Source organism: Semicossyphus pulcher, unplaced genomic scaffold (assembly GCF_022749685.1).
Source record: "Semicossyphus pulcher isolate SPU_LCO1_2020_fin unplaced genomic scaffold, fSemPul1.0.p SCAF_10, whole genome shotgun sequence".
Classification (NCBI taxonomy): domain Eukaryota; kingdom Metazoa; phylum Chordata; class Actinopteri; order Labriformes; family Labridae; genus Semicossyphus; species Semicossyphus pulcher.
Window position 1 is genome coordinate 5,767,258 of NW_027211604.1, and position 12,569 is coordinate 5,779,826.

The 12,569-nt window shown below is 41.3% G+C and overlaps 1 protein-coding gene and 2 non-coding genes across 3 annotated transcripts; 2 read left to right on the forward strand and 1 right to left on the reverse strand.

Annotated features, from left to right (window-relative positions):
- The first annotated feature begins 413 nt into the window (after nucleotides 1-413).
- ncf1 (neutrophil cytosolic factor 1) lies at nucleotides 414-9,990 on the forward strand. The gene is made up of 11 exons (XM_069672893.1): nucleotides 414-489; nucleotides 694-774; nucleotides 883-958; nucleotides 5,458-5,623; nucleotides 5,787-5,845; nucleotides 6,079-6,201; nucleotides 6,339-6,446; nucleotides 6,528-6,645; nucleotides 7,911-8,024; nucleotides 8,535-8,710; nucleotides 8,814-9,990. The coding sequence occupies exons 1-11, from the start codon at nucleotides 418-420 to the stop codon at nucleotides 8,969-8,971; spliced, it is 1,251 nt and encodes a 416-aa protein (XP_069528994.1). The 5' UTR covers nucleotides 414-417; the 3' UTR covers nucleotides 8,972-9,990.
- A 1,076-nt stretch (nucleotides 9,991-11,066) lies between these two features.
- On the reverse strand, nucleotides 11,067-11,138 carry trnaw-cca (transfer RNA tryptophan (anticodon CCA)). The gene has a single exon. It is a non-coding gene; the product is annotated as a tRNA-Trp (tRNA).
- Nucleotides 11,139-11,454: 316 nt separating this feature from the next.
- Nucleotides 11,455-11,526, forward strand: trnap-ugg (transfer RNA proline (anticodon UGG)). Its single transcript has one exon. It is a non-coding gene; the product is annotated as a tRNA-Pro (tRNA).
- Nucleotides 11,527-12,569: the final 1,043 nt, after the last annotated feature.

Here is a 12,569-nt window from a genome sequence, read left to right on the forward strand (position 1 = left end):
TCTATTTTAGTACATTTTTTATTATTTTTATAATTTCAACTAAATTTCCTCTGGTTTTATCGCTAACAGTGTATTGTATTTTATAAGCGTAAAATATATTTTTTAGCATAGCATATTTATCTGCATTTATCTGATTCTGACAAATGCAGAAATTATCAAATCAAAATTATTTGTATATTAACAGCATTAATATTAACATTATACCAACAGATGAGAGAAAGCAACAGTATTTCCTTGTTTCTTTTATTAGTGATGAAATTAAAAGACTTTCAGAGAAGTGGAAAGAGGAACTAACATTTTAGATGACATGCTGCACACACACATGCATACACACACACACACACACACACACACACACACACACACAGTATATAAGTCTGAGGTTGTTATTTTTCATCTCAGTCAGACTCTGTCAGCATGGAGCAGATCTACGTCAGGCATGTGGAGCTGTTGGGCTTCGAGAAACGCTTATTTCCCAGTCAGCACTATGTAAGTCTTAAAATGTTTACTTCAATTTGACGACAAAAGACTTCAAATCCTTTAAAAACTACAAATTTAAGGACATTGTATTTGAAATAATTTTTAGTCCTGAGGCAAAGTTGAGTTACTGATGTGGGTGGCTTAACAGAGAGGCTTCAATCCAGAACCTATTAAATAACGGATATAATATGTTACTGCACCGTGTACATGCAGGTGTACAGGATGATGGTGAAATGGAGCGAACTCTCCGAGAAGCTCATCTACAGGACGTATCCTGAGTTCCACACCTTCCACGTGAGTACATCGGCACAACAAAATAAAAGCTCTGCAAACTTAAGACATCAAAAACAACCTTCTAAAAATAGTGTAAAATAAAATAAAATGCTTTTGAATCTGTGACAGAAATCGCTGAAGGAGATGTTTCCCATTGAGGCTGGTCAAATTGAAAAGAAGGACAGAAAAATCCCTAAATTACCAGGTAAAAAAACACGACATTTAGGCTGTTTGGATATTAAAGAGTAGAGATTGTTCCACATTCTGTTAGTTACTGACAATAAAATACAACTTAAATACGTGTAAAGTACAACAAGGTATAATAAAGCAACTTCTTTTTTACGCTTAAACATCCCCTGTATGCAGTATTATGCAGTATTCTTTCAGAAAGGAACCTGTGGTTTTTCTAACACGTATGGCAAAATCCACTTCTCTTTTTTCTAGTAGTCGTTAAAGCAAATGAGGCAGCTGCAACCAGGCTGAAACCAATGTGTCAAAATGTGCAAAGGGCATTTGGCAGCTGTGAGCAGCGGTAAAAGGTGTGAATGCTTATAGGCAGTGGTGGGTAGTAACGCGTTACACTTACTCGGCTAAATGTACTTAATTAAAAAAACAGACTTCTAAGGGTACTTGTTTTGTAGAATACTTTTTACTCTTACTTGAGTAAATTTGCGCAAAAAAATAATGTACTTCTACTCTGTTACATTAGGCGACACGCGGCTCGCTACTTTTATTGACACCAGGGTTGGAAATTAAACATTTATGGAATATTGTTACGGTTAGAAAAGATGTTTTAAAAATAAGTGAACTTTACTGGATATCACACCCATTCAAGTGATTTCACAGCACGCGCTGCGGTCCGTCTCCGATGCGTCCCAGAAGCGTGTCTCCGCTCTGCTTCGCTAAAAATACGCGCCGGGTCTATTTTTGACGGAGGCCGCATCAAGCACACGTCAAGCTCAACAGAGCAGATCGTTCCAAATAGGAGGTCACACATGAAAGCAACATACAGCATCTGATCATTTCAAAATAAAACACCATGTTCAGATCGGTACAGACTCACGTTTTTTCCCGTTTATTTTAAGATCAACACACTGAAATGTGAAAAAAAGAACACTTTTAATTAAGTAGTGTACTCCTCCATGGCAGAAGCACAAAAATCACCGAATGATTTCCAAATGTACAGATGATCAACCTCGGATGTGCAAAGTGAACTGTAGTTTGTGTGTTGCTCTGCTAACATTAATGTTATTGCGTGCTTTCTTAATTCTCGCGCAATAATTTAGTTCCAGCTGCTTTGGGCCAGCGCTCCGCTGCGCTGCGGACCAGACACGCTTCCTGTGGGCGAGGGCTCGCGCTGTTGACGGACCAGAAAACGCGGCGCAGGTGAAATGCACCGGAGACGGATCCTGTGGGATCGAGGGGTTACAATACATTGATGTAATAAATTGCATCTAATGAAGTTACTCACTACTTAAGTAGTTTTCTTGCGTGATACTTTCCTACTCTTTCTCAAGTTGTTATTTCTAAAGCTACTTTTACTCCTACTTCAGTAAATATAATTATAAAGTAACAGTACTTTTACTTGAGTACCGTTTTGGTTACTCTACCAGCCACTGCTTATATGTAAGAGAAACAAATCCACATATTTGAAGAAGTGAAATAAGCAATTTGGAGTTTTAATTTAGGACTTTCCTTAATTTCTGTGTCTATTCCTGCTTTCACTTTTAAATAATAGCCAGGTGTCATAAAAGCCAGTCTGTACTTTTTACTAGATCATTTTGTGTTCCTCTTCAGATTTTCAGAGCAAGTTTTCATGAAAACAGAACTCAAACTGTACACAACTGACCTTGTGAAACCTTAATTACAAAACAAAACTTCTTGTGATGTCCAGAAATAGAAGCAGAAGTAAAACCTCAAACCTGATGCAACAGCAGCCTTCAGAATCCACATATGTCTGGAAATGTCCATCTTACGAAAGTCACATAGCATGCGGGGCGTTAGTGGAGCTTTTAGAGACGGGAAAAAAGGTTTTAAAAATGCAGGAACCTCAAAGTAGACGATAGAGTTACTACTAACCTTCCACTATCCATCCATTCAGTCCAGTATCTTCCGCTTATCCGGGGTCGGGTCACGGTGGCAGCAGGCTAAGCAAGGTGACCAAGGCATCCCTCTCCCCAGCAACGTTTTCCAGCTCCTCCTGGGGGATTCCGAGGCGTTCACAGGCCAGACGGGATATATAATCCCTCCAGCGAGCTCTGGGTCTGCCCCGGGGTCTCCTCCCAGTTGGACGTGCCCCGGAAAACCTCCAAAATAAGGCACCCAGGAGGCATCCTAATCAGATGCCTGAACCACCTCATCCGGCTCCTTTCGATGCGAAGGAGTAGCGGCTCTACTCTGAGCTCCCTTCAGATGTCTGAGCTCCTCACCCTATCTCTAAGGCTGAGCCCAGACACCCTTTGGAGGAAACTTATTTCGGCCGCTTGTATCCGCGACCTCATTCTTTTGGTCACTATCCAAAGCTCATGACCATAGGTGAGGGTTGGAACGCAGATGGACTGGTAAATCGAAAGCTTTGCCTTCAGGCTCAGCTCCCTCTTCACCATGACGGTCCGGTACAACGCCCGAGTTGCTGCTGATGCTGCACCGATCTGTCTGTCAATCTGACGATCCATTTTACCCTCACTAGTGAATAAGACCCCAAGATACTTTAACTCCTTCACTTAAGGCAGCGAGGGAACATGGTGTTTGTTATGGCCAATCCATGACGAGCACAGAAGTCCAATAACAAAACACCACTCGGGTTCAGATCGGGGAAGTCGTTCCTCCCAATCACCCCCATCTAGGTTTCTCCATTATTGCCCACGTGAGCGTTAAAGTCCCGCAGTAGAACTATAGAGTCCCCAGGCGGAACCCCTTCCAGGACTCCGTCCAGTGACTCTAAGAAGGTCGCGTACTCTGAACAGCTGTTTGGTGCATATGCACAAACTACAGTCAGAGCCTTCCCCTCTGCCAGAGAAGCCACCCTCTCGTCCACCGGGGGAAACTCCAACACAGCACTCAGCTGGGGGCTTGTGAGTATCCCCACACAAGCCCAGCGCCTCAGCGCAACTTCGGAAAAGGAGAGAGTCCATCCCATCTCCAGGAGTTTGGTTCCAGAACCGGAGCTGTGCGTGGACATGAGCCCAACTATATCTGGCTGGTAATGCTCCAACTCCCACACCAGCTCCGGTTCCTTCCCCCCCCCAGAGAGGTGACGTTCTGCTGCTGGGGATCAGCGCGCCGAAGACCTGCCTTTGCCTGCCGCCCGGTTTGCATTGCACCCGCCTATCCCTCGCGTTTCCTCGTCGGACTGAGCCCGGCCGGGCCCCATGGATGAGAGCTTGGCTACCAGACGCTCACCATCGGGCATTACTCCCAGGTCTGTGTTTAATAAGGATCGTTAGGTGTGGCAGCAATCACTTCAGGGTGTGATGTTCAGGTGCGAGTGTAGACTACTAAGATGATGAAGAACAGAACAATGCAGAATGATTAGTAAAATAATTCGGTGTACAGCAAATATATTCAGTTAAGTCAAACCTAATTTGAACATCTACAATTCACTTACATAAACCATCAAGCAGATAGGAACTCAGTAAAGTAGGCATTGAACTAAGCATCTTATGATATATTATATAAAATATATATTATGATGAGTAGTCAACAATATACAAATAAAGTTACAGAAATCCTAGCCAATAAATAGAAGATAAACAAAGTTCACAACTCTTAACTAGCTCAGTTAGCTCACATTCTCGTCATTTTACCGGACTTAAAACAACATCAAACACGTCGAAAATACGCTTGCGGCAAAAGCCGACTGTAACAGCATGCAACATAAACATCAGTGTAAAGTTTACCTACATATTCATGGACGCACACACGATAAGAAGAGTCCGTCGGCGACCACTGATGTCTCGGTAGTATGTGCAGTAAACAAGTCCGGGCAGGTCTCCCTCACTGCCGTGTTTCGGGGCGATGCGCTGAGTCATGCTGCATTCAGGTGCGCTGCGTAGTTTTGTGACACAGACCTGGCAACCCTGAAATAAATAGTACATTTGGGCCTGTGTCCACTTAAAGCGTTGTTGTTTTTCTGCGCTACCAGTGCACACTACCTCACTTTCAGAGCACTTCTCACTGGCTCTTACTGTTGCTAGGTTGCGAAAGTTGTCTGGGGACACTTCTGCTTCCCTTGGTAGTGACAATTAAGTCTGTTTTAAATAGCTCTGTATATTTGCTTTAATTCAAGGAAAGCAGCTCTACACCTGGAAATAGTACCCTCAACAAAAACGATAGATTAGCTTCTCCTCCGCCATTGTTGTTGACAAAGTTGATATCGGAAGTCCCGCCCCTTTTTGACTTTATTTTTTTTGATTGAGTTCCTAAAGTTGAACTATTTTCAAATAAGAGCGCTGTGAGCTTAGCAGCAAAAACAACAGAACGTTTTTGCCCTGAGGACGCAATGAATGTTCTACTCTTTTATGACTTCTTGTGTCTGAACTTTACAACTAAGGCATAATTCCCCCCCTTCTAAAACCACAGACTCTCAACATTGCCTCACTGAGTAACCCATTCAGACGTAGGCTACTGTGTATTTGTGTTTACCTGTGTCTGGTCCAGCTGATGTGTGTGTGTGTGTGTGTGTGTGTGTGTGTGTGTCTGCAGCCCCGCGTTGGTTGGACAGCGAGAAGTCGACAGAAACCAGGCAGAGCACGCTGTCCGATTACTGCAGCGTACTCATCAACCTGCCGCCTCACATCTCCCGCTGCAGACTCATGACCAGCTTCTTCAGGGTCCGACCCGAGGACGAGAACCCACCAGCCCCAAACACGTCAGTGCATCATACACAGACACACACTGCTGCTTCTTCATACAGCTGATGCATTAGATAGTAAAGCAAACTGGATTACTTATAAATAAATAAGTCAAACAAACAGGCAGATCAGAGAATTACAAGTTGTTGAACAAATAAATAAAGATTATTTCTTCCTCAGACTGAAAAGAAACGATAACTTTGTGGAGTCCAGAGAGTTGGCAAGAGGCAACGCATCAGGTGAGAGTTACAACACCTAAATAAATTCCCTACATGCTTACAGTAACAACGTTCATTGTTTCAACCTTTATTTTGCACGTTCTTTATTCGTTTGATGAAATGAAAACATTTTTATAACCAGTTAAAACCTTCAGTTGAAACGTACAGTCTTTTGATATCGTCAGTTTTAATTCCCTGAAAATGTTGCAGGCGTTTCCTGAAATTAAAAGAAATGCTTGTGTTTTACTTTTCAGAGATTTCTGGCCCCATCATACTGGACACCTACAGAGTGGTCGCAGACTTCAAAAAGACGTCCAAACATGAGATCAACTTGCGCTCCGGAGACCTGGTGGAGATCGTGGAGAAAAATCAGAACGGTGAGAAAAGTTTGACACTTTGAAACACGTCATTACAAATTCTGCAGCCAGACTTGTACGATATAGATATAATATTACCTTATATTAAATAAATGAGGCCATGTTCTGAGCTGCTGTGTTCCTGCTGTTGTGGTCAGGTTGGTGGTTCTGTCAGTGTGAGTCTAAACACGGCTGGGTTCCTGCTTCCTACCTGGAGCCTCTGGACACACCGGAGGAGGCCGAGGAGGCTCAACCAAACTACGAAGGTAAGCTGTTACAACACATACGGAGGAACATGTGTTTAAGTGAGAAAAAAACAATATAAACAGTGTTGTGTGTCCCTGCAGGAGAGCTGCACGTCACCATTGAAGCCTACAAAGCAGAGGAGGAGGATGAGATCTCTCTGGAGCTGGGAGAGACCATCGAGGTGATTCACAAGCTGCTGGACGGCTGGTGGGTCGTCAGGTACGATCTACACAAACACACACACATTACAGCAGCTGTAATAAAGAATAATAATATAAAAACAATGTGCTTTATGAAGCATTATAGTTTTGGATCTTTGTTTAGCTTTCTGATTCATTGCTTTACTGTTCTGGTTCACTCTCAGAGCTCTAATAGCCTCGATTCACAGAGAAAGCTGGAACAAATTCTGCACTCTATGTTGTTCAGTATCAAACAGCAGACAGATAGTGAACTTAATGAAGCATTTAGCAGCTGAAGAGAAAGATAATTCCCTCAGGAGGTGGTGGAGACCAAAAACAGAGCTTAAGGAGAGAGAATATTGACTGCTGGATGTGGCAACATGCACCATTGCGCAAAAAAACAAACATAGCAACCCTGAGGGCCCGATGAGACAGAGCGCGTTTTAGCAGCTGGGGTTTTGTAGTTGTTTCGATGAGAGGGACGCTTTGCGCGCTTCTTTTGCGTTGCTGAGTGCGTTTTTCCTCTCTGTGCGCTTGCCGTTTTTGGGGAAAACTTCAACTCAAAGCAGAAAAGCGCCCAACGTCATTGCTGTTTTTTCCTCATTGTCCAGTCGGATGAACGGAGAGGCGGGCCTTCTGTCCATTTACAAAATAACGGTTATGTTCAAGACAGCGAATGATTCGGTGGTTGCCTTAACAACAATTAAAAAAAAACAAAGGTGCGGCAAGCTGTTTTTTTTTTAACTGTAGGCTTCGACAGAAAGGCAGTGCTGTTTGATCGGGACCTGAAGTTATTGTGATATGTTAACAATATTTTGTTTGCTATTTTGTGACTAAATGTTTCATTCAGATCCAACACAATATTTGTGTCATATAAAAAAAACCACATGATAACTGATCAAGGAAACAGTAGAGCTGTGCTCTACAAGTTAAAATAACTGTGGAGTGTGGTGTCCTTGAAGAGAGCAATCTGACATGTGTCTCTGGTTCATAAAAAGCATCTTCCTCTTTAAAAGAAAAGGTCTGTCTCTGTAGGGATCCTTTCTGTAATGCACTTAGAATAACAATCTGAGCCTGTCAGCGGAAAAAACAAGGACTTTTAGTGGATAGACTTTGATCAGTCAGGAGTAACACTGCAGCCAATACAGCCTGTTTCACAGCTGTGGCTGAAGCAGTCTACTGGAGCAATTAAAACTTATTTGTACCTATCACTAATTAGACCCTAAAATTATGTTAAGGGTCCAGGTTTAAAATAGTGAATAAGCATTTGATTTTAAGTTGTGACATGCTGTTTTTTTTTTACAGGAAAGGAGATGAGACCGGCTATTTTCCCTCCATGTTCCTGCACAAAGCGGGCAAGAAAGAGATATATGAAGCAGAGAAGCTGAACCTGCAGAGACAGAAACCACCACCACGCAGGTATGTCACATGTTCTTTAAATCTAAATAAGTAATTTTTGTTACCAGCTCCAATTAGCAAAAAACACACATTTGAGGGATAAAATCAGTAATAGGAAATAACTGCAAGTAAAGAGATGAACAGTCTTGTTTAAAATAATATGCAGCACATTTGTTTCTCAACGAAACTACTCCTCTGTAACCGCTTCATGTCCCGCAGATGTGCAATATTTGCATACAGTTCCTCTGCGGGCACTCCGGTGTTGGGCTGACTCATTTCAGACAAAGAGGAAGTGTGTTGACTAACACGTTCTCTCTCTGTTTTACACTCTGTTCATAAATTCATCTGTTTCTGGGACTAAAATAACACTTCTCTTTGATGTTTCCAAAGCAGCATGTTCGCTTTGTTTGACAGCATATTAGCCTGTAAACACGCTATGCTAATGTTTGAGGAGCATTTAAACAATTTTGATTGCGACACCTACCACTTGTGTTTAAAAGAGAACAACTGTGTGCCCTCCTCCGGTCTCAGGTCCTCCATCAGCAATGCCAAGAGCATCCACAACAAGGCCCGTCAGCGGATCAGCCAGGACACCTACCGCAGGAACAGCCGCAAGTACATCCAGCAGAAGGGCGGCCGCCGAGCCGAACCAAGCAGGAACTCCAAGAATGCTCCAAAGTCACCGCTGAGAGAGAGAAAGAACCAGAGTAATGAAAACACTTGATTATAGACAGTGAATAAAGAAATGCACCCACAAATCCACTCTGAACACTCTTTAAACCTGATGATTCTGTCTTTATAAACCAACAGACAACATTCCCGAGCAGCCTGGCTCCAGCTCAGAGAGCGAGCTGAAGAAGGAGGCTCCGGTCGTCCCTCCCCGGCCGAGTGCGGAGCTCATCATGGAGCGCTGCAGCGACGACACCCGCAAGAGGGTCAGCATCCACCGGTCACAGGTCGAAGTGTAAAGTTGCAGCAAAATTGCTTTTTTAGCTTCTTTAATTTGTTGCAGACAATTCAGGCAAAGTGGTTATTTTATATCGACATTACAGTGTATTATATATTGTGTGGAAAATCTTTAAATTTGATTAGCAAAAAAACAACTTCTTTATTATCAAAAAACTCCACTAAAAAAGCAAAACAACTTTGTGTCTGTTACTACTATCTGACTTCCTGTATGAGGCTCTCAGCTTTGAAGCTCATTGGCTCCCATAGAAGTCTTTAATCAATGAAAAAAACTCTATAATAAATATTTAGTTTCATGTTTAAAAAATACTAAGAAATGTCTTTAATCTGCAGGAAAAATTCATTTTTTGGGGACTATTTTAAGTGGCGGATTAATCCACATTTGTTGCTCTAGAGCCAAAATAAAAAGTGTGTGTTCATGGTATTGAAGGAACATGTCACAGAGCAAAATGTGGCTAACGAATGTTTTTGGAAAACAATGGCAAAGAGGAAGAAAATATACAGTCTGTGAGTCACACAACTCTTGTTTTTGTCTTTTTATGTGGATTTGTTGAAAGATAAAGAACGTCACCTTAGTGGTCCTTTAAACCATTATGTTAACTTTAGTGCCATCTGGTGGTCATACTAAGAATTACAGAATTTGATTTAATGCCTTCAATTGTTCCCCCAGACCAGTCTTAATGTTTGATACAACAGCTAAGTGCAAAAAGGCAACATTTGCTTGGGTTTAACTGTCCAACTGTCTTTAGGGACTGATTTAGCTTTTGTTTGATGTGAACAGCTCTACCTCGCTTAGAATGCAAGAAAAACAAGCTATGAAAACAAGCTACGTTCCTCACCGAAAGCTGAATTTATGAATTTATTTGGTTTCATTGTTATAAAAGTGTTTGTTGGAAAAATACAGAATTATATGTTTCTGCATGCCGAAGCATTTAAATCTATTTCCAAGCATGCTAACTGTAGTGCTTTGTCTTTATTTATTTGCTTAATATCTGTATACAATAAAAATGACAAAACCTCACTCTTTTGTTTTTGGGTTCATTATAATTTTCTCTCACATTATTCTCAAATGCTATGAGTAACATATCAGCAGTGCATCTTTATCTAAAAGTAGACACAAAACCTCACTTTTTTTAAAATTAAATATCCCTGCTTTTAGAATATTTACTTTAACATTTACTCATTAAAATGTACTTTAAACTCAGCATTTCAACATACATCTTTCATATTCTGAGAGAACAGAGCTCTATTTAGGAAAGTCGAACGGATGTTTCAAGGTTTCATGGGACAAACCTTCCTTTCAGTCTGAAGACAGGAAGTGGGTTACAGTTACTTGAAAAAGCGTCAAAGTCAAAAAGCTGCATTTAGAAACGAGGCTGAGGGATGGCGAGGACAAAAGGCTCTTTATAACATCAGACGCTCCAGTTTCCACTCTGTGTGACTGTTCACGAAATACACAAGATAAAAAGGCTCACATTCAGCAATTTGTGAATGTTTATGAAAAACATACTGTACTGTGTGTATTTCTTTTGTTATATATATATTATATATATATTATATTTTATTTATTTCCATCAGCAGATTATCCAAATTGCTTGTAGTAACAAATCCTACAGTAATCAGATCTTCTTTCAATTATATTTTTAATACCATCATCTATTTATGTGACTTATAAATGCCTTTAATAATTTCTCATTATGATTGAGCATTTATTTATATACATTTTTGTCTATTAACTGCAATATTTATGTAATGATTTTAGTGTTTAGAAAAGTGCTGAGGAGTAGGCCTAGTTACTTGTTATTCTCTGTACATGTCTCTACATAATCAACCTTTATTTATAGTCGAGAGATCATTGAGGGGCAACCCTCATTTACAATGATATCGAGTCCGTTACAGAAGCAAATTAAAAGACAAAGCGTTAAAAGAACCAGAGGAGAGATGAATAAAAGGTACGTAAAATTATTACCCAGCAATGCAACAGTGGTAATAAGAGTGGTCTCACCATGGTTTAATTGGTATCTATCGTCACTGATTACCTAGGTATTTGTTGATTAAGTAATTAAAATATGTGTTCCAAAACATGATAGAAAGAATTGACCCCGACGTGATTTGAACACGCAACCTTCTGATCTGGAGTCAGACGCGCTACCGTTGCGCCACGAGGTCCTATTGACAGAGAGAGGAAATCCATGGATAAATAAACAGTGACTGTAAATTCGTTGTATGTTGTTTTTCACCTTCAAACATTCACCAACAACTACGGCGAAAGTACAGGAAAAGCAAAGCAAGGAACAGCTAACATGCAAGCTAATCCTTTGCGAATGCTAGCAAGGCTAAGCTAGCTTCGGCCGCTAACCCGAACAAACGGGAGTAAGGGAATAAAGTAGCTCCTTCTTTAACACTGGAGAGAAAAAGACGTTGATCTACCTGTTAGCACACAGGGATTTATGAAATATTTGATCTATTAATTTTTGTTTTTTGTGGCTCGTTGGTCTAGGGGTATGATTCTCGCTTTGGGTGCGAGAGGTCCCGGGTTCAAATCCCGGACGAGCCCTCAGTACTCATAAGTGACCTTGCAACAAGTGAGTCTACTTATGAAGCTAGAGGAAAAAAACGATGTGCTCTTTCGAACACCTCATTCTGGAAAAGCCAGTGATTTCATGTGAACGTTATGTCAAGTAGATCCGGCTATCGGATTCCAGTGATGTTGGAATAATCCTTATTATTTTGTCACTTCTACAAAAACTCAAGATTTTCTTTCCCACCTGTGAACATTACAGACAGTCATAACAATGGAATTGACATTGCAATTTAGTTACAATGGAGATTTGTCAATTTTTTGTTCTATTACCGTCAGTTTTTTATGGCTCGTTGGTCGAGGCCAGGTTAAAATAAATGCGGATGTCAAAAAATAGGTCCGGACACGGTGGCAGCTGGGTACGAATCCGGACCTATTTTTTGACAACCGCATCTATTTTAACCTGCGCAGCTTTTTTGTCTTTGCGGTAGTGATTTGGGGGTCCAGGAAACTCACAGACCAATGCATTCGTTGTTATTCAACAAACGTGACGATACTCAGCCAATCATGTCTGTTACTCTGATAAACATCGCGACTGACCCAGTGGGTGTGTGAGAATACAGATACAGACGGAAGAGCCAGCCGACGGGAGCCTTACCGAGACACAGTGGGAGAAAGTAAGTGAGTTGGGGAAAAGTAGACATGGCGTGCTCTAAAATGAGAAAAGTAGAGAAAACAGAGCCTTTAAGACTGGACGGACTCGTATATGTTCCGTGACCGTGGCGATTATTAAACGCGGACATTGTCACTCCGTTTGTCTCTGTTAACAGACCCTGAGAGTTACACAGAGCTACACCAGGCTTCACCATCATGACCAGTTTTCCTCTTGCCCACTTCTGTTCTTATATGTACCGGTATGTGCCCTCTCTCTCTCTCTCCCCCTCGCTCTCTCCAGCAGTCAGTGTAACTGCTACTGTTTTTCAGCAAAACATTAAATAACATTTGGCAAACATGAAATAAAATATAAAGTGAATCCTATTTTGGTCAAATGTTGATAATTGTGTCAGGAGGCAGAGAGA